General features: G+C 39.6%; 1 protein-coding gene across 1 annotated transcript in view; it reads left to right on the forward strand.

Annotated features, from left to right (window-relative positions):
* Positions 1–449: 449 nt before the first annotated feature.
* The window catches only part of LOC137283650 (uncharacterized), a 41,660-nt gene continuing 15,558 nt past the window's right edge, over positions 450–26,551 (forward strand). The window contains exons 1-7 of the mRNA XM_067815262.1: positions 450–2,294; positions 12,984–13,019; positions 13,913–14,106; positions 14,580–14,686; positions 15,759–15,824; positions 16,593–16,663; positions 19,551–19,795. Coding sequence (XP_067671363.1) covers positions 1,644–2,294; positions 12,984–13,019; positions 13,913–14,106; positions 14,580–14,686; positions 15,759–15,824; positions 16,593–16,663; positions 19,551–19,795 — 1,370 coding nt within the window. The 5' untranslated portion in view covers positions 450–1,643. The remainder of the gene's footprint in view (positions 2,295–12,983; positions 13,020–13,912; positions 14,107–14,579; positions 14,687–15,758; positions 15,825–16,592; positions 16,664–19,550; positions 19,796–26,551) is intronic.

A 26,551-nucleotide genomic window follows, 5' to 3' on the forward strand; every position in this document is an offset into this window, starting at 1 on the left:
CATTCACTTTATACGCGCGCGTGTGTGTTTTAAAAGACTTAGTATTCCCACAATTTGAAAGCATCATTATCACCCTCCATTTGGTTGGGAGGGCCATGTTTCATTGTCCAGTGTATTACAAGTAAATGAAGCGTCGAAAGAAGGATTACAGAACGGCTCAGATAGATGGGAGCAGCAATCAGCTGAGCTTCATATTGAGCGGGTATGGTAATCCCCACTTTGTATTCATATCGGGGTGTTATCGCTACGCGACCAGTCACCTCGGGGTGGGTGCTTCAAGTCCTAATTCATGTAGGCACACTTCGAGCAGAAAAGGCGTACCACACTCAAGTCGACAAACACAAGGCTTCGTTATCATAAGTGTCAAGAAGATGTACCTGTTGTAATAATGAGCAGAGGTATGTGGTTTTCCATGAGTTAAAACAGACCATCGTGTCGGACACTCGAGGAGCGCCCTGTGGCTCTATGGAAGATTCGTTCACATCTATACCCTGTTATAACGGAAGGGTTGAAGTTCACGTTATGATATAAAGGCATGGGTTGGTACCCTCTCTCTCCCGCACCCTCTCATGGATATTGCGTGACACAGGGTATTTACGGATAAACATATTTGGAGGACACAGTAACAGTTTCACGTTCAACCTTCAGATCAGACTTGCATCGAGATGTACCCGTTCTCCATTGAAACAGTATTCGAATTTGCCACAGGCATTAATTCATGGAGCTTATATTTGTAATATTATTCCGGACAATGAATGTGTAGCCTATATCGGGTGATTTATGGCAATACGATCGAGCACCTGTCATGTTAAGGCGTGTATCAGCATTGAAGTGTAAATACCGGTGTTGTCGCAAATACGCGCTGCCGTGGATGTGCCGTGTTGTCGGAGCAGATCAAGTCGATTTACTTTGGATTGGGAGTTCACTGGCTGTCAAGCGACACGAATTAACGCCATTACATCGATCATTTAGGATACGTACACCCGATCAATTCATGTGACATATCCGCGGAGTTAAAAGTACATCGAACGATTTCGATGGTCATCTACAAAATCCGACTTCATCCGAATGGCTGTGTGCACTTCTGTGATGTTTCCGAAGGATAATAGTGGCGGTTTATGGAGGTTTTAATATTATATTTGTGATCCCCACAGCATGAATCGGGTTTCTTGACCACGTAAGTGAAAAGGCGTGGTTTGATTGTTCTGTTCTGATAGTGTGTCATTATGCAACAAGGGACGCCTATACGAGCTGTTGACGTTTGAACAATAGCGCCGTGCTCTATCAAATGTGATCGAATTTTTGTGCTTGATTGAAGCTGACTTCATTATCCTGTTGTGTTCCATGCGATTGACTTGGCTGCAGGTTATAAACGAGATTCTGGACGCGGGAGGAGCCGACTCACACAAACAGCCTGCGAAATTCTCCATGGACTCGCGCAATAATATTGATTCCATCGGGAAGGTGTGACGACGAACACATTCAAACGCTTTTTAAACGCTCGGCAATCTTGCCGGATAGCCGGATCTATTATGCATTGCAGGCGTGCATGACGAAGTTATTTCACGGCCGACTACGCTGATAAGATTCCAGCTTACAGTCTGTCCAAGGAGTGACCAAGTGGGTCAAGCAGTACCCGAGGCATGTTGAACCAAGGTGTTACCTGGCTGGCTTCAGGATACAGGCCTGGTCAGCAACTGAATTCCGACAATGTTTCCCTCCCGGAATCCGAGGACAATATACGAATATCAGAGGAGGAGGCTGCACGGAGGTATCCTGAGTGGGGTGGTCACCCCCAGCCCCAACCCCCACCACCTAATCAGCGGCGGGCTCAAAGCGCCAGGGCCAGGAGCCTCAACAAGACAGAAGAGATGAAGCAGGACGCCGCCAAGTTTAAGAGACCAGGCAGCGCGCGGCCCTTGTCCGCCGGGAAGGGGGTGCCGAAGAGGAGGGCGTGTAGTGCCGGGACAACGCGGTCCCTCCCTGTTACTCCAAGGCAGGGGAGACATATCACGGGATATTTCATTCCAAAAGATCCCCGGACTAAATTGAAGATAGATTTCCACCCTGACCCCAACCACCAACATATGGACCGTCATGCAAGGTGTTTTGATACCAGTCATATACACGATCCACTGCTGTCGTACAGACCCCGGCCGTCGTGCCGAGCTGCCTGGGTCCCCACGGGCACGCGTCCCGGGTCCTCGTGCAGCGCTCGTTCAGGGTACGTGGACCACTTGAGTAAAATCCAGCGTTACACGGACAACCACAGACCACAGACGGCGCCAGGCACGGTGAGCTGTTTTGAATTACCCGCGTTTAAAACTATCTGATGACAGGGAAAGTCCTAGTTAATCCGGTTGGTTGTTCGGGGCTGTTAAAGGCTCGTGAGGTCTTAGACGGATGCAGGATGTTGGGGTGCGGGGTTTGGGGTGCAGGGGTGCGTACTCTCACCTTTGTCCTGAAAGGTTATTGAATGACCATTGGAATTCTCCTGAAAATAAAGTATACAACCCCACTTTCTCGAGAATGTACAAAGCCCCTTTCCCCCAACTTGTATCCGCCCCTGGGTAAGGTGGTCGTGTGGGTAGAGCTCATGCTCATCAAGCTTCTGGTCAGGATTCGATTCCACAAGTAGGTGCAAAATATTAAACAAATTTCCTTTTGTGATCTTGCTGGAGTAAAGAGGATTTCTCCGTTTTCCCCTCCAAATTTTCTGTTTCGATTGCCTTTGTGCTTTAGCAGGTTTCACGTCTCCCATCTTCGTTTAGATCGTTTTCTTTGGATTGTCTGGCCCTGACCACCAAATAGCAGGAATATTGCTGAATGTGGTGTTTATCAACCATACAATCAACCAGCCTATTTATGTGTTTCGTGTCTTGTCATGTCCTTACTAATACAGATAAATACTGACAGAAATGTATATATTTTTAGATGTGTGCATTAGGGCTCAGGGTAGGATACGGACTGAATTACTAAGAGAAGCGTAAATACCCACCCACTCATGCTTTTGTTTTGGCAGTTATGTTTTTTGTCAGAATGTGTTTTGCTAAATATAGACAGAGCTATATAGACAAGTATAAAGCTATACACTGTCATCGAGCAGCTGTACGCATACAGGTCTGTTTATTGTGGGAGGGAGTCACGTAGGAACAAAACACGTGTAAAACTGTAATATAGACTAAAGGCGATCGGTGTGTGCGGGTTTGTCTTTTAAAGACAAGTCAAGAGAATGCGAGTTTACTGTTTATAGGACATATCTGGTTCATTTGATATACGTCTTACATCATTCACACAATAGCCAGAAAGGCTACATTTGTCTCGTGAGGACACTGGCATAAATCAGATAATTTAACCAATATATGACCAACTTTGGTAGATAAACGGAATATTCTTAAAAAAGGATATTAATTCATTCCGTCAGTATTTATCATTCTATAAAGTGTGACAATTCCGGAAAAAACAGTCACAAAGGATCGAAATATTTAAGCAAAACATTTACTAATTTTCTTAGAAATTTCGTGCTGAATTCGGCTAAAGACTTGTGAGCAGGATTCACCACAGACCGCCACTGCTTATTGTAATGTCGGTTTGACTGACTAGATATTATTACAGGTTATGGTTTGAGAGTAAACACATTAAGACACGGCGTGAGAGTGATACGGGTTACAAATACAACGGCATTTATGGTGTGAGGTGACGTATAGGGAACATATGAAAATATCGCACTGTGAGTGAAATTCTGGGAATAACCCAGAATTTCACCCACAGTGCGATACATACCTTGTGAAGAAACCTGGAAAAGAATAAAGGAACAAATAAAGGTGCATTCATATGTTCCTGTATTCATTACCATAAGTAAATTACTATAGATATTGTATGGCGTGCGTACACGTCATTCAGTCACATCACCAGTTTAGATTTTCATCAGCACAACTAGCGGATACATAGAGAATCTCACCCAAGTGTCTACTGATATCAAATATATCAACATGAGCTGATAAAGTAACAAATACCCAAGGCTTGCCGAGGATATTTTTACCTTTATCAACGAGTGCTGATATAATTGATATCAGGAGGCATGAGGGGGAGATTCTATTTATCATCCAAAATCATTCTTGATTAGTTTTCAATGAAAAATGTACATCTCTGAACACAGCACTGCCATTAGATTTTCAGTGCATGATGTCAAAGCATTGTGACGTCATCAAGTTCATGACGTCATAGCATGGCAACAGGTAACTTGTAACTAGGGTCGAAACAGTATACCACGGTATAAACAGAACCGCGATATTCTTCTTTTTCGTACCGTTCTCCCCTCTAGTCAAACAATGGCAGTTTTGGTCATTCAAAATAACAAAGATTGTTCAGTTTATTAAATCAATGTAAGGTTTGGCTCTTGTCAATAATCTGTATTATGATTATATCTCATATACCAAACTGAAACGGGTCGAAACGAAGGCCTTGTACAACGATGTCATAAATCAAGTAAAACGTAAAACATATCAAAGAAATTACGAGTAGATAACGCGGAAGTTGCAACAGAAAACCCAAAACATTTCAAAAGTTATCTGAAAGTTACTTGACCGAAAACAGCTACCGGAGAATTCTTCGAACGAACTGTTCGAACTGAAGTTACAAAACACAGTGGAAGGGTCGGGTAGTCAAGTGGTTAAAGTGTTCGCTCATTACACGAAAACACGGGTTTGAGTTCCCACACAGGTATAATGCGTGAAGCCCATTTCTTGCCGAACTATTGATAAAAGCGGCGTAAAACCATACACACTCACTCACTCTCAACAACACATGTGCCAGCGTACCGCTTATCCCCCATCTGCCTCTGATGTCGACTTTTGAAAGTTGCAAACGGGATTCGTCACTAAATAAACACTCCCTGCCATTCATGTCGAGTCCGAGTCACGATATGGCTGAGATATTGCCGATGTGACATTAAATATACTGAGTCAAAAAAGAAACTTCACAATATATCCAAAATGGGATCCCTATCTTTCGGCTTTAGAAAAACGTCAGCAAAACCCTCTCAAACCCATCCATTCGTTGTGCAAATGACGCTAGTGCACGTGCAGTTGATCACGTGACCTTCGCATCGAAGTTTTCTTCATTTGCACGTGTTTGCATTGGCCTCAAGAATTGAAAAAGCACTTTTAAACCACAGTTCTTATGGTACTTTAAATGTCACTATTGTCAAATGTGCAGCGTGAACGTACCGTTGGCATGTTGCAAGCAGGAAGATCAGTTATTGACGTCGCAAGATCAATGGGATGCAGCCGTTGTACTGTGTATGACTTATGAGGTGGTCTACAACAAACTGGCACCACTTCTGATCGTCCAAGGACGAGTCATCCACGTGTGACATCACGAGCAGAGGACCGTCAAGTCGTCCTACGTCACGTATGTGACAGATTTCTGCCGGCTACACGGACCAGGGCTGAGATGTTTAGAGGTCGACTGTCCTCACAGACCATTCAAAATCGGTTGCGGGCTGCCAATCTCCATTCTCGACGTCTCGTGAGCCAATATTTCACCAACGTCAACGTCTGCTGTGGGCCCAACGCCACCTCCGGTGGACCCAGAGAGACTGGAATCGAGTCGTCTTTAGTGATGAATCCAGGTTTACCCTCAGATTCGCGGACGGCAGGCACCTTAGGCTTACGAGAGTTTTGTGAAACGGGGCCCAGGCTTACAGTTCCAGCACGATAATGCTCGACCACATACCGCGATGTTGACACGAAATTTCCTTCAAAACGCTGGAATCAACGTCATGGACAGGTCATCGAGAGCACGTTTGGCATGCACTTGGGGAAGGCTTCGTGGTCTTAGGATCCAACCTCAGAATTTGCAGGAACTTGGCGCTGCCTTGCAAGAGCAATGGCGCAGAATCCCCAACTACGTGTTCACAAGCATCAGACACTCGAGACCCGTGAAGGTCCCGGGGTAGAATAGGCCTTCAGCAACCCATGCTTGCCTTAAAAGGTGACTCTGCTTGTCGTAAGAGGCGACTTACGGGATCGGGTGGTCAGGCACGCTAACTTGGTTGACACATGTCATCGGTTCCCAATTGTGCAGATCGATGCTCTTGTTGTTGATCACTTGATTGTCTGGTCCAGACTCGATTATCTACAGACCGCCGCCATATAGCTGGAATATTGCTGAGTGCGGCGTAAAACTCAACTCACTCACTCACTCAGACAGTCGATGTTTGGCAGTGGTGAATGCGTGGTGGTGGTGTACCCTGATGGAACTGATTGTGGCACTGTCGGTGTATAGAGTACATCACACAGATTTCAGCAATGAAATAATAACAATTTAACCATCTTACCATCTCCTGTTCCTTTATAGTGTCCTGAATGAAGAATGTGAAATTTCCTTTTTGACTCAGTATATTAACTCACTCACGTCGAAGCCGTTGCATAAGAACTAGCCCAATGTATGCCTTCTGGTTCACAGAACATGCAATCTCAGCGAATCACGAGATGCATGTGCGTTTTGAATGTTTTTTAAGTTTGTGGTTGGAAAATGTTTGGTAACGGTGAAGTAACTATGTTTCATGCCTGAACATTCTGTTGTATATCAACTGCGTTTATGCCGAAAAAATGGAGTTAATGGATTTTTTTTCAAACATTGGACCTTTCGTCTTTAGTATGGCTCAGTATACACTTCTATGAAGCGTAAAGTTTGCAATGTGGCAAACACCTGAAGCAACCCTCTTCACTTAGCGATGCACAGGCGCCATGTTAATGCATAGAAACAGAACAAGCTTTTCAATTTCAATTTGAAATATAATTATCTGAACACAGTTAGCAGAAATCATTCAAAAATAAATTATAATTACTTACAATGATTTCTATTGATTTAAGAACCTTAAAATCGAACATTTCATTACGCGAATGTTTTGTTGGCATGGTGATGATTCGGTTGACCTGTCCTGTATGATTGTATATGAAGTCTATTGTCTGTCATCAGTGTGAGGAAGGGGATGTTAGTAAATCAATCGTTATGTCTCCGGATGACAAACACTTAGACGAGCACGTCACAGTGCTGGCAGCGTATGTGAAGTTGCACCAGTGGAGCGAGGATAGATAGATGCTCTACAGGACGTGTACAGGAAGAAAGTAACATTACTTTCCTCCCTATGGCGAAGGAATGTCACGGACATTTGGTGAGATGATTTTATTCGACATCCATAAGAAATATCTGTTAAAAGCTGAGCCGATTGTACAATTGTGACTGTATGATTAACATGCTTAAGTTGCAGCAGCATCACAGCTGTATGATGTTGTTTGTAAACAATCGCGTCTGGACCAGACAATCCAGTGATCGTCAACATGAGATACTATGACAGAGTATATGTTTATGAATCGCTATAAAATAGTGATGATACCTGATGTTTTCCAGAAAGGTTCGGGTATCTTGCCCAACCGATGACATCCGTCATAAACATTTGCCAAGTCTAGTAAGTTGTTCTACTAAAATATTTCGGAAACGTATGGCAAGACCCGATTTGGGCCAGTTATGTACTTTTCTGTCATATTTAAAAACTGTAACGTCAGTCTATGATACCATATGATACACGCGCTGATCTACCCGTGAACATCCGGTTTATAACTGATCTTTGATAGCTCATGCTTGTCGTGAGTTGCGACTTTAACAGGATCGGGTGGCCAGGCTCGCTGACTTGGTTGGCCGATATCAGCGTATCCCAATTGCGTAGAACGGTGATAATGATGTTGATCACTGGATTGTCTGGTCCATATTCGATTATTTACGGACTGCCAGCATTTAACTTGAAAATTCGGCGAGTGCGGCGTCAAACTGTACTCGTTCACACAACCACGCACATGCTGACCAGAAGCTGACCTCTTCCAACGCCTAAACACACTGATATTGACCTTAACATGTGTATGTGGACAGAACCACGTGAAGATCCCTGGTAGAATTGATCTTCAACATCCCACGGTTGTTAGAAGCGACAACGGATTAGGGTGGTCAGGCTGGCTGATCGATGCCCATGCTGTTGATCACCGAATTGTTTGGACCAGATTCGATGATTTAAAAACCGCCGCCATGTTGCCGGAATATTACTGGGAACTGCTTTAAACAACATCAAAAAGCAAACAAACAGAAACAGTTTGAGCAAGTTTGAAGAATTTTCAACACTATAATACTGATTACGATCCAAGTTGATTGCGAATGTCTACCATGTTTAAGCCCATTGTCTAACAAGTTGATCCCGGTTGCCTACAAGGTTGAAACCAATAGTCAACCATTTTGATCCCGATTGTCTACAAGGTTGAAGCCGATTCTCAACCAAGTTGGTCCCGATTGTCTTATAAGTTAAAGAAGATTCTCAACTAAGTTGATCCCGAGTGTCAGCCAAGTTGAAGCCGACTGTCAACCATGTTGTTCTCGATTGTCTACCAAGTTAAAGCCGATTCTCAACCAAGTTGATCTCGGGTGTCTACCAAGTTGAAGCCGATTTTCAAATAGTGATGAACGTTGATCCACACCGCTTCAACGTCGATACTGGCCGACTACAACATAACCTTTACGACTGATGAGGCACTGGAGCATGTAAAAGTAATGAAGTCACGCAGTCGGAATGGATGTGTACTCTGCACTGAGGTATAGCGAGCACCTGCTGTATCTGCGTATATGGGAACCATCACTGTGACACATATACTCTTAAGCAGGGATATATTCTTCTTTTGTATACTAGTATATACAGAAAGATTTATAGAGCGCTACAATCCAACGGAAGCTGCCCCGAAGCGGATCAGTTCCAGGACAACACCTCAAGCAACATGCAGTTACACAATGAATCCTTCTCTGTATGAGCGAGTCTTTAGCTCCGCCTTAAAAGTGGATTGTTCTGATCTCAGGTGATGAGGTAATCTGTTCCAAAGAACTTTACTTGCTTTTCCAAAAGATCTGTCTCCAAACATCCCTGTTCTACTCCGTGGCACAGCAAGTAGATTAGTCTGCTGATCTTAACTAACGGTCTGCTTCATAGGTTCAATCATGCTTTACATACATGATGGAGCAAAATCCTTCAGACATTTGAATACCAGAACGAGGATCTTGTACTGGATCTTGTGGTGGTAGGGAAGCAAGTGAAGGTCTTAAAGCACTGGTCTGATGTGATCCCACTTCGTTGTTCTAGTGATGACTCTTGCATAGTTTCTACTTTTGTGAGAACTGGTGTTCTTTATGAATAAATTATATCCTGTGTGAAATCCCACGATCACTTTCCTGTAACTTATTGTATCGGATTGTTTCAGAAACATCCGATAACTTAGGAGACACAAAATAATGATTTTTGTCTTGATCAGGGTAAATTAGATACATGTATATAGTCCGAGAGAAGCAGATTTTCTTATCAATAATTTAACACCAATTAACACGTTGTTTATTACTAGATTGTCTAGTCCAGACTGGATTATTTATAGACCGAAGCCATATAGCTGGAATATTGCTGTGTGTGGTGTAAACAAGCAAACAACCAAGGATGTTATTGTATAGTGTGGCAGGCGCCTGTTGTGTTCAATAACGTCAATATTTATTTATGACGCGGTAGCCATTGTTACGCCATTACACATCTGTATTGTATCAACGATAAGGAGCTAAAAATTATTTGCATTCGTGTGTTATATCAAATATTACATATCCTGGAACATCTTCTCAAAGTGCAGCTTTAAGAGGTAATACAACGTAACTATATTGAACAGCAAAAGAAACGCAACTCAGTTTTTTCTTTTCTTTTTTGGTCACTTTTTAAAACCGAACAACGCTTATTCTAATGAGATTTAATTTTTTTAAAACTTTCTTGTCTTTTGCTGTTCAGTATAATTAACATTTGAGGGCCATGGGTGCAAGATATACCAACATCCTATTACCTTAGGCTACACATTTTGTCCACCGAAAATGAAAATCAGTCTACTCAAAACTGAAGAAATACAGCATACAATAAACAATACGGTATGGAGAATGTTTTTCTAATAACAACTGGTGGATATAGTTACCCATCTACTGTCGCTGTTTATGATTGATTACATCTTGACCTCCAAATGGCGACGTCTAGTAGAGAGAAAGTGTCGTCTGCTACCAGACATCTATATCACATATGTAAATTGCGCAAATGCATAGCCACGTGTGGCAAAGGGAAGTGTTCTGCTCGTGTTCCAGAGTAATGTAATTCTATTTCCATTGTTTATGACAAACCACACGCCGTTGATCGTGAACTGATCATTCAGTGGTATTATCACTTACACTGTAGTTGATGTTTTTCTTATTTTATCAAAATATCTTTTTATGTAGATGTAAAGTAGAGTCCAAAAGAAACACCACCAAATACTTTTCTGGTCTAACACAAAACTTATGCTAAATATGATAGCATGAAATGTTTTATTGCAAACATTAATCATTCAGCAACGGTATTTAATGGATAACAAGAAGAAAGCCGACGCAGGTCGTGATGTAAGATCAAATGAATGACACTGTGCATTATCCGGTGCATTGTCTAGTATTCTGTCACCATTGCAGAATCGGCGGGGAAATTTTACAACTTTCTTGGCAGCACATATTGTTCAATGCCGGGTGTGGCGGCCTCTAGCACTGATGCAGGCTCGAACCAGGCGTTGAACTGAGTACCTGAGTCCTTGTATCTTGATTAGGCATCCGACGTCATTCCTTTAGCAGAGCAGTTGCCAAACCGTTCCTCGTCAAAGGCTAATTTTGGCGTTTCCGAATACGACGTCCTCATTATTCCCAGACATGCTCAATTGGGGACATATCTTGAAGATCTGGAACTAGCTGTCGTCATCAAAGTTCATTCTTCGCCAGTTTCCCTGCAGACATTTTGGCACAGTCCTAGTTCATCTTAGTCTGGCTCGTCGGTGTTAGCATGTCAACATCATGCCCTTAAAAGGTCGATTGGCACGGAGACCATGAATGCGGAGTCGTATGGTCACACTGTGCTGACTGGATGTCCAGTACTGTTGGCGCTCGATGACGTCACAGTGACGAATCGGTTCCTCAAGCGCAACACCCGTAATTACCGGTCTTCATATTGGGTAGAGAAATTCAGTCTGTCACTCTTTGGCCTGTCTGCAGTACTGCCAGTCTGTTGTAAACGTGTGATAAGTTTTCCGACGGTGGATTTGCAGCACCCCATGGTCCTAGTCACATGCTCTTGAATCTATCCCATCTGTAACATACTGATTGCTCTCTCCCTCTGCTCTGGTGTTAAACGAGACATGTTCCTGGTTGTCAATCGATTAAAATGGTGTCAGAGAATAAACCGGGTTAGCTTTTATACTCAAATTTGATACGGGTAAGTTTGTGCACAGTTTCCGTTTTATTCGTGTAAATTCGGGTTTTTTCCCCACAAAATACGAAATGCAAGTGCAAATGTTCACTTGGAACAAACAGACATGTGTTTTAGCTATTTTCAAGCAGACTGACAATTATTTTGACAATTTGCAGCCGTTTTTGTTTTGGTGGCGTTTTTTTGGCCGCTAGTTTAAGGTTTGTGACTCTCGGTTGGGATTTACACATTTTAAGAGGGGGCGTTGAAATAGACATTTAGTTGAAAAGAATATTCATTATAGTTAATAGTGTCAATTCTATAAATAAACATAATACTAAGAGGATGATATGTCACCTATGTTTAGTTCATAATGGTCTAAGTGACTGCATGAGTTGTATGATCCCCAGGGAGTTGAGATTGAAAAATATGATAATTATTTTATTATGATGAACAGAGACTGACATCCAATGGTCGAAGGAAACAAAAGAAAGTGAGCATGTACATATGATAGACTATAGCGCTACGCACACACACACGCGCGCACGCACGCGCGCACGCACGCGCGCGCACACACACACGACAATGTCAATTACAGTGTGGTTATTTAGCCCGTCTCCAGTCACTGAACTGGACTATTTTCACTACTGCCTCGTCCTTTCACAAAGGCTTTCTGCACTGAACAAAGCTCTGCCTGAAACGAGTCTACAGATTTCCCGAGTTATGAATCTCCAGTCTTTCTCTGTTTTAATTTAAAAGTAATTTCTCTCAAAATGATATATATTCAGAGGTTCGGTGTTAGTCTATGTGTGTGGTGTACGAAGTGTGAATATCGTTATCGTTGACAAGCACAGACCGTGTGTTTCCAGAGAGTCATCATCCAATCTAACGCGACACACTGTAAACATACGTATGAACGCAACTGCGATTAAGGAAGATAGCTTTTAGTGATGTCAGCTTATTGATAATGAGTTTTTTTTCTAAAAATAAAGACGTACACACCCATAAAAATGATCTTATGTGTATCACTTCTAAATGCCATTCAAAGACCTGTAACTGCGATTCTAACGCTTTTTTGTGATGCACTGAAATAACATACAAGGTTTAGGATGACAGTGTTTGATACACAAATATATTTCGTGTATCAAGTTTGAGATTTGATTAGATCATGCATAGTTACGACACAAACTGTTATTAGCAGGAATCAGAGATTGCCATCGAGCCTTCCTTCAGACGTAGATCACGGGAGATACGATCGAATCGAACAAGATGATCTCAGCGTTGAAACAATTGCAACTCCCTTTATTTCGCATACACTTGCGACAGTCTTGCAGCCTTTGCGAATTTTTCAACTGCACGGAAGCTTTGCAATCCAACTTTATCATTGATAGTTCAGAGATTTATTTTCGAAAACTAAGTGCGAAGGTAGATTTCTATACCTAGGGATGACAAAACATATAATTCAAATACACTAATCGTTGTCAATAGTTCGTCGATGTCGGAAAAACTATAACATATTTCTGAACATCTATTTACACCAACTACGGACCATGAAATTTGTGCAGACCGTTTCAAGTTGTTGAAACTAGTTTCGTTATGAGAAGCACTCGTAAAATATTCTCATCGCCTCACAACTAATTATTTCTGCTTTTCGTTTCAGAGGAAAGAGCTACAGATTTTAACAAAGAGCAATTTTGTGAGTATGACACTCGAGAATAGACAATATCCTTGCAGGATTGTGAAGATAAAACGTGACCTTGGTTTAATTAGTGTGGGGAATATGTCCTGAATTCAGTCATATATCCCAGGGATAGGATGCCACATTGATCTGGCTGACTGATTGAAGGTCATTGTTGCTTGAGCATGCCTGCACAATTATGGTACGGGATGATGGGTATATTTAGAAGACAGATTAGAATTACAGATTAGAATTACAGAATAGAATTACAGAATAGAATTACGGGACAGATTAGAATGACAAAGAATGGGGTATATTAAAGTTTCAATTAAAGATATAATTTTACTTGAAGTCGCACCTTTTGTCAGCTATGTGACAAGTAGTATTCACTGAAACGTGTGCAGTGCATCTTACCGTGAACAACGCGTGACAAGACCAATGTAATGAGTTTGCGTGTTTGTTGATTGACTCAGCACTCGTTTATATTCCAACTGTATGGCGGGGTCTATCAATAATCAAGTCTAGACATGACAATCCCGTGATCAACATCATGAGCACTGATCTACCTAATTGGGATACGATGACATGTACCAACCAGTATTATCCTGGACACAAGCCATCAAATAATATAACATTTTACTTGTAATGGGGCCAGTGCCCTGTCGGCCTCCTATTTGTTAAGGGTTGGTCTATTTTGCTCCAGGACTCAAGCTCCACCACAGCAGGATTGGGTGGTCAAGTTGGCTTGCCTAATTCATGTCATCATATCCCATTTATTCAGATGATGCTGAAGATGTCAATCACTGGATTGTCTGGTTCAGACACAAACATTTACAGCCTGGTTGTATAGTTGGAATATTGTTGGGTGAATCGTTAAACGACAAATGAATAGCCCATGTCTTTTCGTGCAGGTGGTTCGAGGCATCAAACCTCACTTCTGCAACTTCGTCCAAGGGGTGCAGCTACATGAACGTGACATCAACTCCCACCCCAACAGTCGCCATGGTGCTGGTGGTGGTGATGATGACGATTATGACAACGGCACAGTCGTTGAGTCAACCGATGGAATATCGCTTGGCCAGTGGCGACATCATCGGTCATCCAGGTATGACAGCAACTGTTCAAGCTGATGTTTTACATACTGATAAAAGAATCGTATTATGACTGAAGTTTCAATTGAATTTCCAGAATAAAATTTATATAAGTAATATTTAGAATAATTACTGAGTACTGCAAATTTGTCAAAACTGGCCCTTATTTGGTAATAAAAGTTAACAGAATCCTATCAAGGTGATAAATTGTTCAAATGGATATCAGTATTTTTAAATAAAAATTTAGCTGAAAGAACAAAATTGCGAGATGGGTAATTGTTGGATTCTTTTTTTGATGAAATAAGAAACAGAATGATATTATAAGAATAACTCTGATGAATTGGTTTTCCACTCTGTTAAATTCCAACTAAAGTTTTGAAAAGTTCTTAAAACAGTTTCATTTAGACGAAAATCTGTTAAGAAAACTTTGTCTCCCCCAGTGAAGGTAAACAAGTGAGGTAATAATTAATTTACCATTTTCCCATAGGAGCGGTACTGAGGGGCGGCCTGGCTCTCCCAGTTCTGTAGGGGATGGGCTGGAAGATGATGTGTCCAGTAAACTAAACACAGATGCTTTGCCACGGTCACTCTATGGTCAGTACATGTTCATATGTCTCAGTGGACCTAGTGCAAGTTTCATATACTATTACATTGTTGAAGAAAAGAGATGCATGAAAATTTTTTTTATATATTTAGTTTTTGCAAGGAAGACAGAGTTTCTTTACAAGTATATACAAATATTAAACAGATCTCTTACAAGTTTGGTTCAATACAAATAAGAGCCTATAAGATGTAAAAAAATACAAAAGGCTGTTAATTTAACAATTGATATAGGGTTAATGTATATTTAATGACTGTTTATGTTATATCATTAAATGACATTTTTGCTCATTTTATTGTCGAAGAATTCATATGAGGCCATAGATTATTGAAAGATATAAGACCTTAGATTGTTGAAAGAATTCCTATAAGGCCACGGATTGTTGAAAGAATCAATGAGGCCATGAATTGTTGAAGAAGTTAATATGAGGCCAAAGATTGTTGAAAGAATTCATATGACTTCATAAATTGTTGAAAGAATTCATGTAAGGCCATAATAATTTGTTATTTGGAGATGTTAAACCAAATTTTGGAAAGAATTGGGGCATTAAATTATTTTCGGTTTTCAAATTAAATTAGATTCCTGTCAATAGATGGCCACAAAATATGGCTAAAACGACACATGGTTCGGTCATGGACTACTGAAGGGTTCACACAGTGATATTCTTTATCTGAAGAGGCAATAACTTCATATGAGGGGAGAGTTTGGTAGTCAAACTTTCAGGAATAAAAATGTAGATTGATTTTTAATTGGCCTTATTCTGTACATTTCACATGATACAATACAATGTGTGTGTGTTTTTGTGTGAACAGAGATCCTCATAATATACAATTCTTTTTCTCATCACTTTAAGAAGAAATTTGTTGATTTTGTAATTATGATCTGTCATTGTTTACTTTCAATAACCATAATGTATGTGTCATATGATTATAATGGAAAAAAACAAACTGTTATCATCATTTGTCTCAGCAAGAATACTTAGTCGTTTGGTGATGAGAAAGAGATTTGTGTGTGGCATATCTGGTGTGATACTGTAACTCCAGTGTGAACGTCTAACACCTATAGGCACTAAGGCTAACACTGACATGGACGACGACAGCAAGGACAGGCTCAAAGTCAATAAAGAAAATGGTAAGATCGGCACCTTAAGCATCTTAATATGTTCACACATCTACAAATATATCGGTACTGACACATGCCACGTGTCAGGGATGTGACTTATCTCCAGTTTATGTGAAACTTCTTCATGCTCCCCACTGCCACTTGAAAATCAGGGTTAGAAGTGGTCTTCAGCAGCCCATTCTTGTCGTAAGACACGACTAGTCCTGACTTGGTTGACACATTTAATTGTATCACAGTGTGTGAAGATTGATGCGCATGCTGTTGGTCACTGGATTGTTTGGTCTAGGCTTGAGTAGTTACAGTTTGCTGCCATATAGCTGGAATATTAAACAACATTAAACAACAAAACAACAAACCAAATTAATCATAGCAATTGTAAGGGAGACAACTCCTGTCATACGTGACTGTTACATTAACAAATAAACTCATATGTATACACGTTAATCAGTGTTATTTAATGTTTTTGCTGTATTTGATTACTTAATCATTCTACTGAGAGACTTAATAAAAAGATAACCAAATTTGTTATGAATTTCAGTGCTGCAAGTCTTTTGACCAAACTCTAATTTGAAAAGTAATAATACATATATGAATTTTGAACACTTTTTAACCATACCCTAAGAATGTGTGTTTATTAATATCTAAGCACAAAAAGTATCCTGTAGTATTCATATTTCCAGTATCAATAAAGTTTTAAATTATTATTTGTTAGTTTTGTTTTGTTTATGATCAACAATACTGTGATATAAAGTGTTAAAACATTTGCTGGTGTTACAGAATCGCGGCCATATATACAGATTCCATCTCCAGAACCCCCTGTTGATCCGAAACCAGCATGGAGAGACACGGTAAGAGTAGTTTCATTGTTTGACCATGAGAACTTTTAGGGCCACATTTTTAAAACAAAAATGGAAGATAAGCTTACTATACATTTGTTTTTCATTCTATAACAGTAGCAATTCAGAAGCTGAAAAAATCATTGTTTTGAACATGAGAAATTTTAGGAGCACCTTGTTTTTATAAAAAAAGTAAAAGGTGAAATGTCAACTGAAAATTTAAAGATGAACTTTCAAGAAAAGAATATGTTGGATATAGTTTTGCAATGTATGGCATGTGAAGATGGTATTTGGTCTTGATTGTGGCTTTGGTCAGTATGAAACAGGTGGTCAGGCTCAGTGACCTTAAGTGTTGGTCATTGTACTCTAATGGCATCGATCAATATTTACAATATCAGTCACAGGATTATCTGGTCCAGGACATGCATCATATAGTTCTACTGTTGATCTGGTCTTACGTAAAAACAGAACTAATAAATTTGGACAATTTGCCAAGAAACAGGAGGCAAGATGAAGAAGAAGAAAAAATTTGGACCAAAAACTAGATTTCCTTCAAACAGACCTCTTTAAATCAGAAACAAATATTTTTGGTCTAAAAGGTGATGTTCTCACTAAAACTCACAATGCCTTGGGTGGGTGGGTGAGTGGGTGAGTGAGTGAGTGAGTGAGTGAGTGAGTGGGTGAGTGAGTGGGTGAGTGAGTGAGTGAGTGGGTGAGTGAGTGAGTGAGTGAGTGAGTGAGTGAGTGAGTGAGTGTAGTTTTATGCCACTTTTAGCTTTATTCCAGCAATATCACAGCAGCAAACACCAGAACAGGGTTTCACATGTTGTACTCATGTGGGGAATCAAACCCAGGTCTTCGGTGTTACACATGAAAGCTCTAACCACTATTCTACCTCAAAGCATCAGGAATCTCACTCGGCCAGACCTCTCTTCCAAAAACATGCTATGATGACCACAAACCTATGTTAAAGAGTGGTAGTTACAATAACCTGAGAGCTAATTGTTTAGTGGGACAGCCAGGACAACCTTGATATAAATCAAATGAAATGAAAATTTTCCCTCCCCAGAAATAGAACAGATTGATCGGTGACACTTATTGACAGAATAAACAAAACAGAAAGGACATTAAGTTCACATTTCGCGTAATCCATAGCCCTTTCTCTGCCATTCACATCCAATGTTTGTACACTAATTAAGTCTTTAATGCACAGCCACATTAACACCAAGTGGTATTGATTAGCGTATATTTCAGTCAAGTCTGACAAGTCCAGTGTTGTCTCTAGGCAAGAACCATGTTAATTACATACTTGGTAGTATTGATTTCCCCCTTGTTATGAATCATTAAAGTCTGTATCCCTTGTAACTAGGTAGAGAAACTTCCATGCATGTTGCATGTGTATTGCTGGGGTAGAGACCTCGTCCATTGCATCAGCTGACTGACAGGAGGCATGGAATGCCCACTGTTGGGGGCAGCTCAGTGTCGTCTATAGCATGTTAATGTCTTGGAATCATTATCAGGACTAAACTCAGTTATATACTTGTTATCTAAGACTTTAAGATGCCTAAGAAAAAGGTAAGTCTTTCTTAAAACTTCAAACTGTCTTAAATGTATTAAATTTAAGATGTGAAAATAGTATCTATCTGTATATATATAAAACATTCTTTCTTAAAAGCATACATTGTCTCATTCCATTGGTTGGTGATGCTTGCCCCTAATACATAAGACTGTGATCATTTATTTCACATTGCCTTACCTATCATCTTTGATGTCTTGGTCAGTTAAAGTATTGTGAATTGTTGTGTAGAGTTGTGTCCCTTAGTTGTGCCAGGATCTACTGGTATTTTGTTTGAAATCTGTTGACCCTGATTCTAATACCTTACCTTACACCTTACAATTAAACATGAATTTCCCTGTTCAATGTAATTTTTGAGAAATGTGAAACATACTAAGAAATAATGGAGTTTAAACATATTATCAAGGAGCTCTGTATCTAGTAAATGTTTGGTGTCAATGGATTTTGTTTTTGTTATATTTCTTCTTGTGTAATGCCTGTCATTTTGAGAGAACTGACCCTAATTTCTGTTCATTATGAACAGTTTAGACTAGCTTGCCGCCGAATACCATACCAAAACTGGTGCTTTCCTTGAAGCTGTCATGCTTTATCAACCACAGCATGAACACAAGTTCTTAACGAACCAGGCAGTAAGGTAGCCTGATAGTGAAAGCGTCTGCCCCACATGTTGAAGACCCAGGTTCAATCACCCACACGGGTACAATGTGGGAAGCTAATTTCGGGTATCCCTGACTGTGATATTGCTGGAATATTGCTAAAAGCAGTGCAGAACTTGACTTGTTCACTCACTCTTTACAAACCCTCTAGGAAAAATGTGTTTCTACCTTATACCAGTGTATGAAATAAGGCCCTTCCGACCACCCGAGGCAGGCTAGATTTCAGACAGTCAAAATTTACAGTTAGCCAGTCTGATGGTCTGGTAAAAAATTGAGATATTCCATACATCTGAGTAAATACAAAAAATCTTGGTGTCTGGTCTGGTTAAATCCATTTCAAACTGGTGACATTTTGACGTTTCCAGCCCAGTTGGGTTTTACACTTATTCTTGTACCCTGATTCTTCAAAGGCATTTAGGAGTTGGCATAGTAATACAGCGCAGATTTTATGGATTGCAGCTTCTTGAGTTTATTTTACGATGTTTCCGGCTTACCGTAGCCCCCTCATCAGGTTGAGCTGAACTGAACAGTAAGGCTTAACTCTCCAGTTCTGCACAACCTGATGAGGGGGCTAGGATAAGCCCCGAAACATTGTAAAATAAACTGAAGAAGTTGCAATCCATAAAATATGTCCAGTATTGCTTGTATCATGTTGTCTGTGTTGCAGGTGAAGAAGTCCAGTAAGGGCAGCACTGGCAAGAAGGGTAGACAAGCAGGCAAGTCCTCCACAGGGGGTGCAGGGGGAGCTGGTGGGGAGGGGAACGGAGAGGATGGAGGAAAGAAGAGGTCATGCATCAAAAAGAAGGACAAAAAGAAGACAGACAGACATCGAAAGAGTACAATGGATTCTGAGCCCCAAGTGGAGCCTGTGACAACCATTGTGGAGGAGAAGAAGACTCCGGAGCCGGAGAAGTAAGTATCTGATCATGTCATTGTCACTATTGTCTTCTCCTTGGGTGTCTTCCAGGGCTTTATAGATTTAAAATATCATGCATTTCTTTTATACTGATTGTGTGATTGATATGTATTGATTGTATTCTTCTCTTTGCATACTGATTGTTTCATTGTATTTGTATTGGATGACCATTATAAAATTGAAATCTTGTCATTGGGTACTGATTGTTTGAGTGAAATCTTCTCATTGGAAGCTGATTGTTTGACCAAAATCTTGTCATTGGGTACCGATTGTTTGAGTGAGTGAAATCTTCTCATTGGGTAATTGGGTACTGATTGTTTTATTGAACTCTTCTCATTAGAAGCTGATTGTTTGGCCAAACGCTTGTCATTGGGTACTGATTGTTTGAGTGAAATCTTCTCATTGGGTACTGCTTGTTTGACCAAAATCTTGTCATTGGGTACCGATTGTTTGATTGAAATCTTCTCATTGGGTACTGATTGTTTTATTGAAATCTTCTCATTACAAGCTGATTGTTTGACCAAACTCTTGTCATTGGGTACTGATTGTTTGATTGAAATCTTCTCATTGGGTACTGATTGTTTTGATTGAAATTTTCTCATTGGGTACTGAGTGTTAGATTGAAATCTTCTCATTGTATACTGATTGTTTGATTGAAATCTCTCTTGGTACTGATTGTTTGGTTAAAGTCTGCTCTCTGGATATTGGTAGTTTGTTTGAAATCTTCTCATTAGATACTGATAATTTGATCAAAATCCTCTAATTGGATACTGACCAATTTCAGCCTTCTCACTGTATGTATCTTGACTGATTAAATTATTTCTTACTGGATAGCAGTTTCTTTGAACACAGTTTTCGCACTGGATATTATACTTGCTTATTTGAAGAAAAAAAACCTGTTTTGTCACTGAAAACTATTGCCTGCAATACCCACCAGCCATTACATGTGGTGAAATGTATATCATTATTTCTTGGATTGTCCTCGTTAAAAAACACAAAGAGAAACTTTGTTAGCTAACATAAGTGATATTTTACAAAACAGATGTTTATTAGATATATGCCTTATTTTATATGGCAGTGCAGACCTCTCAACAGAAGAAAATCTGAATATCTTAAAACATGTCTGTCCTTACGTCAATCAAACTAAACGATTCCTCTGTTCATCCTTATCAGTTATATTCTCAAACACAAGACCTCTCATGTATATCCTCTCTGTTTCTCATGTAAATATATTTGTTGTAAATATTGGGAGAAGGTGTCATTAAAGTTGGATAACTTGTGCCCAATCCTTTTCTTCAATGAATAAATGTGTTTAAATTAAATCATTATATGTTAGTCTGTCAAATGCAAATATGAGTTTTTGTCCACTATTTGAAGTAGCATATAAGTCACATTTAAAATCCTTTACAAGAACCCCCAAGCAAGCCTACAATACTATGACATGCTTACATGTTTTCAATTACATGCCACTTTTGTTCCTCTCTTACTGTCTTGAAGGTAGATGTTATTCTAAATAGTTGTAATATATTTTAGTTCAAATAGTAGACTTAAATATTGTAATACAGTTCAGTTCAAATGGTAGACTTGTAAAAAAATGTACAATAATTTACAGGCTTGTGCAAAAAGTGTTCAGCAACTTGATGTCATGTCAAAGACTTACATGTTATGTCAATGTAGCATGAATGATTTTCATGAAGTGAGTTTATGATGGATCTATGAAAGATTTGGCAGGCAAATTTGAAATTATCTTTGCTCTGTGCACATAATTTCAGTTCAATTTTCTGACAACTATTTCACTAATGACATCACATTTATCAACTAATGCATGGTTCCACTGTGTACAATCCCATAGGCCACCATGTTAAAGGAGTTCACTGCACTGAACATATTTTGATTAAATTGTTGCCATTTGATAAATAAGCAATGGAAACTTAAGCAGAAATTATTTGATTGTAGACAAGATGATTCTTCTCAAATGTTCAAAATTTTTCTGGGATTTTACGTAAATTAAATCCATGAAAATTATTTATGCTACACTAAATTAACATGTACCAGTAAGCCTATTGAAATTCTGTCAAGTGTTGAATACGTTTTACACGACTCTATAGATATGCAACAGGTTGTGCCATCTCTATACCAACTACTAGAATGCCACTCAAACAAATCAATAGACGTACATATATTCTCCAAAATAAACTTAAGAAACTATCATGTCAATTCAGGCCTGGAAATGTTACCAGAACAGGCTGGCGAGCAGGCAAAAGACTTGGAATGAGGTTAATGTTTTTGAAAATTTAAACTGAGGTGCCTTTGAGAAAGACCATTACTATGTCTGTATTTCATATTTCACTTTATACAGGGTATCTGATATCATTTATTTAGACTCTTTGAAATGATGGTCCACCTCCTCCTTCCACCATAGTGCATTGTCTGATTCCAGTTTCCTAAACTTCATGCTGTGGTTGTTGCACTGTTGTAAGTTAGATACTGTTCAAAGCATCGTAAATGCAAAGTCACTCACTCACTATTGTCAGTTTTATATTGATTTCCCAGTTGTCAATCACACTCGTCAGTTGTCAAGTGAGGTTGTTGATACACCTAGCTCAGTCCATTATGTATTCATGCGTACACAAAGAAGTACGTCCACTCTACACAAACTCAAAAATAATCTAGTTGCTGGAGTCCATCATACAATCCCTGTGAAAAGAAGCAGATCTCGAAATGACATTACTTAATTAGCACCAGTGTTGTAGCTCTGCTATTCATAAACTATATAGTTGACAAGCTGATATTGACACACTCAGCCTGTTATTGACATGGCTTGTACATATCGCCAAACAGTGAAAAGATCAAACAGTCAGGACTTGAGTGGTAGGTGGATTGTGTAGCTGCCAGTCAGGACTGGTGCCTTCAGATTAGACTGATCCTTGTCGCTGGCATCGTGATGGAGCAGTGACTCTGCCATAATTTGTACATTTCACCATGATGTGGATCTGTATTGTCTTGCCAGGGAGAGTGATTACTGACTGATACTGACAATCTGTCAGTCAAGGGTCTTGTTGATATCCTCCATATATGTGAGTAATGCATGTAACTTACTGTTTTTTAGACGAAAAAATGTTTTTCTTGAGATTTGTCTAAATTGCAGGAGGTTTTCTAAAGTTTGACAGTTTTTAAAATCCTAATGTATATTTATTCTGTGTTAAATTTCAATGCATTTGTAAAGGTGCTGCAAAATGAAAAAATATATTCATCTACAGAATTCACAGATTGTCGGAAAATATAGATGTCGGATTATACATCTTCCTCTGTTCATACTGAAACAGTGAAATCACATTATCAACTTTGACTCGACACCAGAACAGATTGTCTTAAGCCATATCATATCAGATTTAAACCAGTATGACAACATTGTTGTTTGACTACTTAAAGGTTAAATACCTAGACTGTTCAATTTTGATATTTGGCTCTTTTGCCAGATGTTAACAGAATTGAACATAATATTTCCAGAGGATGTCAGCAAAACATAAAACTACTCTGAGTTAAAATTTACATAAGATTAATGCACAGGCAGTCGTTTATAGATGTCTTTACATCAGGATCAGAAAATGCCCAGTGGGAGGGCATTTGTTCATATCATTACTAGGTTGAAAAGAACCTTGAGGACACCTTGGATTACAATCAGTGTGAATCAGTGTGACACCTGGAGGGAAATTCTAAATAGGATAAACTGTAAGACTATGGTAAGTGTCTGTGCAGAATCTTCCTGAATGTTTTCTTAATTCTTGGCACGTTCAAATGTAATGGACTTAATTCATGCAGTTGGTTATTTTTCTGCAACAGACAAATCACCCCCCAAAGTATGCCTTGTTTATAGTTTGGGGGGTCCTGGTTGAAATTATGCATTACATACAATACTGTGTTTTGTTATTGTGGTGTATGTTGAATAGTTATCTGTCTAAATGAATAGATACAAGTATACCAATCAGATCATGAATATTAAAGAAAATCCTGAATTGAATGCCATTGTTTGGTTTCACTTGTACAAATTCAAATATAAATTAAATCTGCAAAAGCTTAAGGAAATATGATGTTAAGTAATTACAAAATAAAAAACAGGTACCTTGTTAATTTGCCATGGGGTAGCCATGTGGTTAGTGTTCGTAGCCAGGTATTCGCATATCATCCTGAAGACCTGGGTTCGATTCCCACATGGGTGTAGTGTGTGAAGCTCATTTCTGGTGTTCCTTGTCGTGATATTGCAGGAATATTGGTAAAAGTGGCATAAAGCTACACAAACTAGACTCCCTCCCTCACTCCTTCACCCCTCCCTTACTCCTTCACTCACTCACTCCTTCACTCACTCCTTCACTCACCCACTCACCCATTCACCCCTTCACTCATTCATTCACCCCTCACCCCCTCCCTTACTCCTTCACTCACTCCTTCACTCACCTCTTCACTCCTTCACTCACTCACCCCTCCCTTACTTTCACTCGCTCATTCACTCACTCGTTCACTCACTCCTTCACTAACCCCTTCATTCCTTCACTCACTCACCCCACCCTCACTCCCTCACCCCTCCCTTACTCCTTCACTCACTCACTCACATAACTGAAATCACCAGTTCCTGCGAAATGCTCATTTCAGTTTATCATGAAACTGATCAAGTCCCCTGCAGTGGTTATGTTGTACATGCACACAAAGTGTATTAGTTAGCCCACGGACACAATGTAAAAGTCGGCTCCATTTCATCTTTTCATCTCACTCTTGACCCCTCTGAGCATATTCATGTACATTTCATGTTTCTAAACCCCTGAAATTGACGTGCTTATCTGTCACCAGACAATCTGATTCGAACCCCTGCTGGCAACATACACAAAGCATTGTTTTGGTCAACACACAATAGGTTAGCCCACAGGCAGGAATGTGGCTTGCATGCTGTATGATTGTAGATTTCATGGAGAAGTGTACATGATATAGACGCTACCTGTTCCATGGCATCACTATACTTGCCTGAAAATTCACTTTAGTAATATGTCAGTGCATTGTCAAACCACAAATGTGACTGAGTGAGTGAGTGATAGTTTTTACACTGCTTTTAGAAATATTCCAGCTATGTCACGGCAGGGGACACCAGAAATGTCTTGCAGACATTGTACCCACCATAAATATGTCAGTCATGCCAAATGATGCATGTTTTTTCACTTTTATCACCAATTTGTAATTATATTCTTCTATTGATGCTTGGTTTGTTGTGGTCTATTGCTGTAATTTTAAAGCTAAGTGGCCTGTCGGTTAATGAATCTGGACTAGACAATCCAGTGGTTGATATCATGAACACTGAGTAGGGCTTGCACTTCATTGTTAGCAAGTCTTTGATGAAGAGTCTTCACTGCATAATGTGACAAACCAGTGAAACGTCACAGTTCTTAAATATAGACCTGGATTCTGAATGGTTGGGATCTAGTTCAGCAACCCATGCCTGGAGAAGGCAGGATTGCATGTTTAGGTTAACTGACTGGTTGACACATGTCATCATATTTCATTTGTGTAAGTTGGATGTCCTTCATGGGATTGTCTGATCCAGACTCAATAATTTATGACTGGTGCTTATACAGCTGGAAAATTTCTGAATGTGATGTTGAACAAGAAACAGCATGAAGAAACAGCATAACTTAATTTTACTGCAGTGAAGACAATTATTAGATACAATGTTAAAACATACAGGTAAAAAAATACAATGTTACCAATTCGTCTGTTGAAATGATATGTTAAAATGATGCAAATCTGAAAGTACAATAACAACTTTGAATAAGTAGCTGTTTTGAACAAAATTTCATCTATTTCCAATTTGCACTTGAAGAGCACCTGGCTTGGAATTATCGATGTACTTCTGAATTTATTGAAAGACCAGAGGTTTATTTCATGTTACCGTATTTCAATGAAAGAGTGAGGTGGTTATACACGTAATTTGTTTTGAATTGCATAAATCTTCAATGGATAATACTGCCAACCATATGTTTAAGATACAGACTTTATTAAGGAAATGTAAGTTCTAACAGTCCTACAACTTCATTTTCTTCCATGTCCAAAGTCAATAAGAAATTAATTGTTTCTTCAGAACAACATGAAGTCATTTATTTCCAAGAACAATCAATAAAAACAATAAAGATGAAAATCCTGAGGCAAAATGAATGTAGGGTACCTAACAACGAAACAATTCTTCAAATACCAATTTAATTGGTGCCGGTGACTACCTGCGTAAGACTCCACCAAGAAGCCTGGTATTAGGGCATGGGTCAAAACAGACAGGTGGAATACCCTGAGAGTGCTATCTCTGTATCGTAAGGAGCTTACACTCAAGGAAAGTGTGCTTACGAGGCGACAAGTCATACTCAGGTGGGCTCCTTTAAGCCTGTTGTGACAGGGGTATCATTGTACGCTATTGTTAGCTGTAGACAAATAATCAATAGATTTGGTCCCAGAACAAGTGGAGGTATAAGGTCACATTGTTGTTTAGTTTATGGGGTTTGTTCTGATCTAAGAGGTAGGTGTAGTTGAATGCTTATATGTTCAGTTTGTTGTTTTTGTACGTTTTAAGAAGAAATTAGTATTTTGGCCAGGTAGATTATTTTCTTGCATTATGCTTGTCAGATTTTGGAAAAGTGAAAAGGAATGAATGAAAATATGTCTGTTTTGAAGACAATTCTGTGTTTTGATCTGTTGGTATATGACCAGATGGTGGCTAC

The sequence above is a fragment of the Haliotis asinina genome, chromosome 1 (genome assembly GCF_037392515.1).
Source record: "Haliotis asinina isolate JCU_RB_2024 chromosome 1, JCU_Hal_asi_v2, whole genome shotgun sequence".
Classification (NCBI taxonomy): domain Eukaryota; kingdom Metazoa; phylum Mollusca; class Gastropoda; order Lepetellida; family Haliotidae; genus Haliotis; species Haliotis asinina.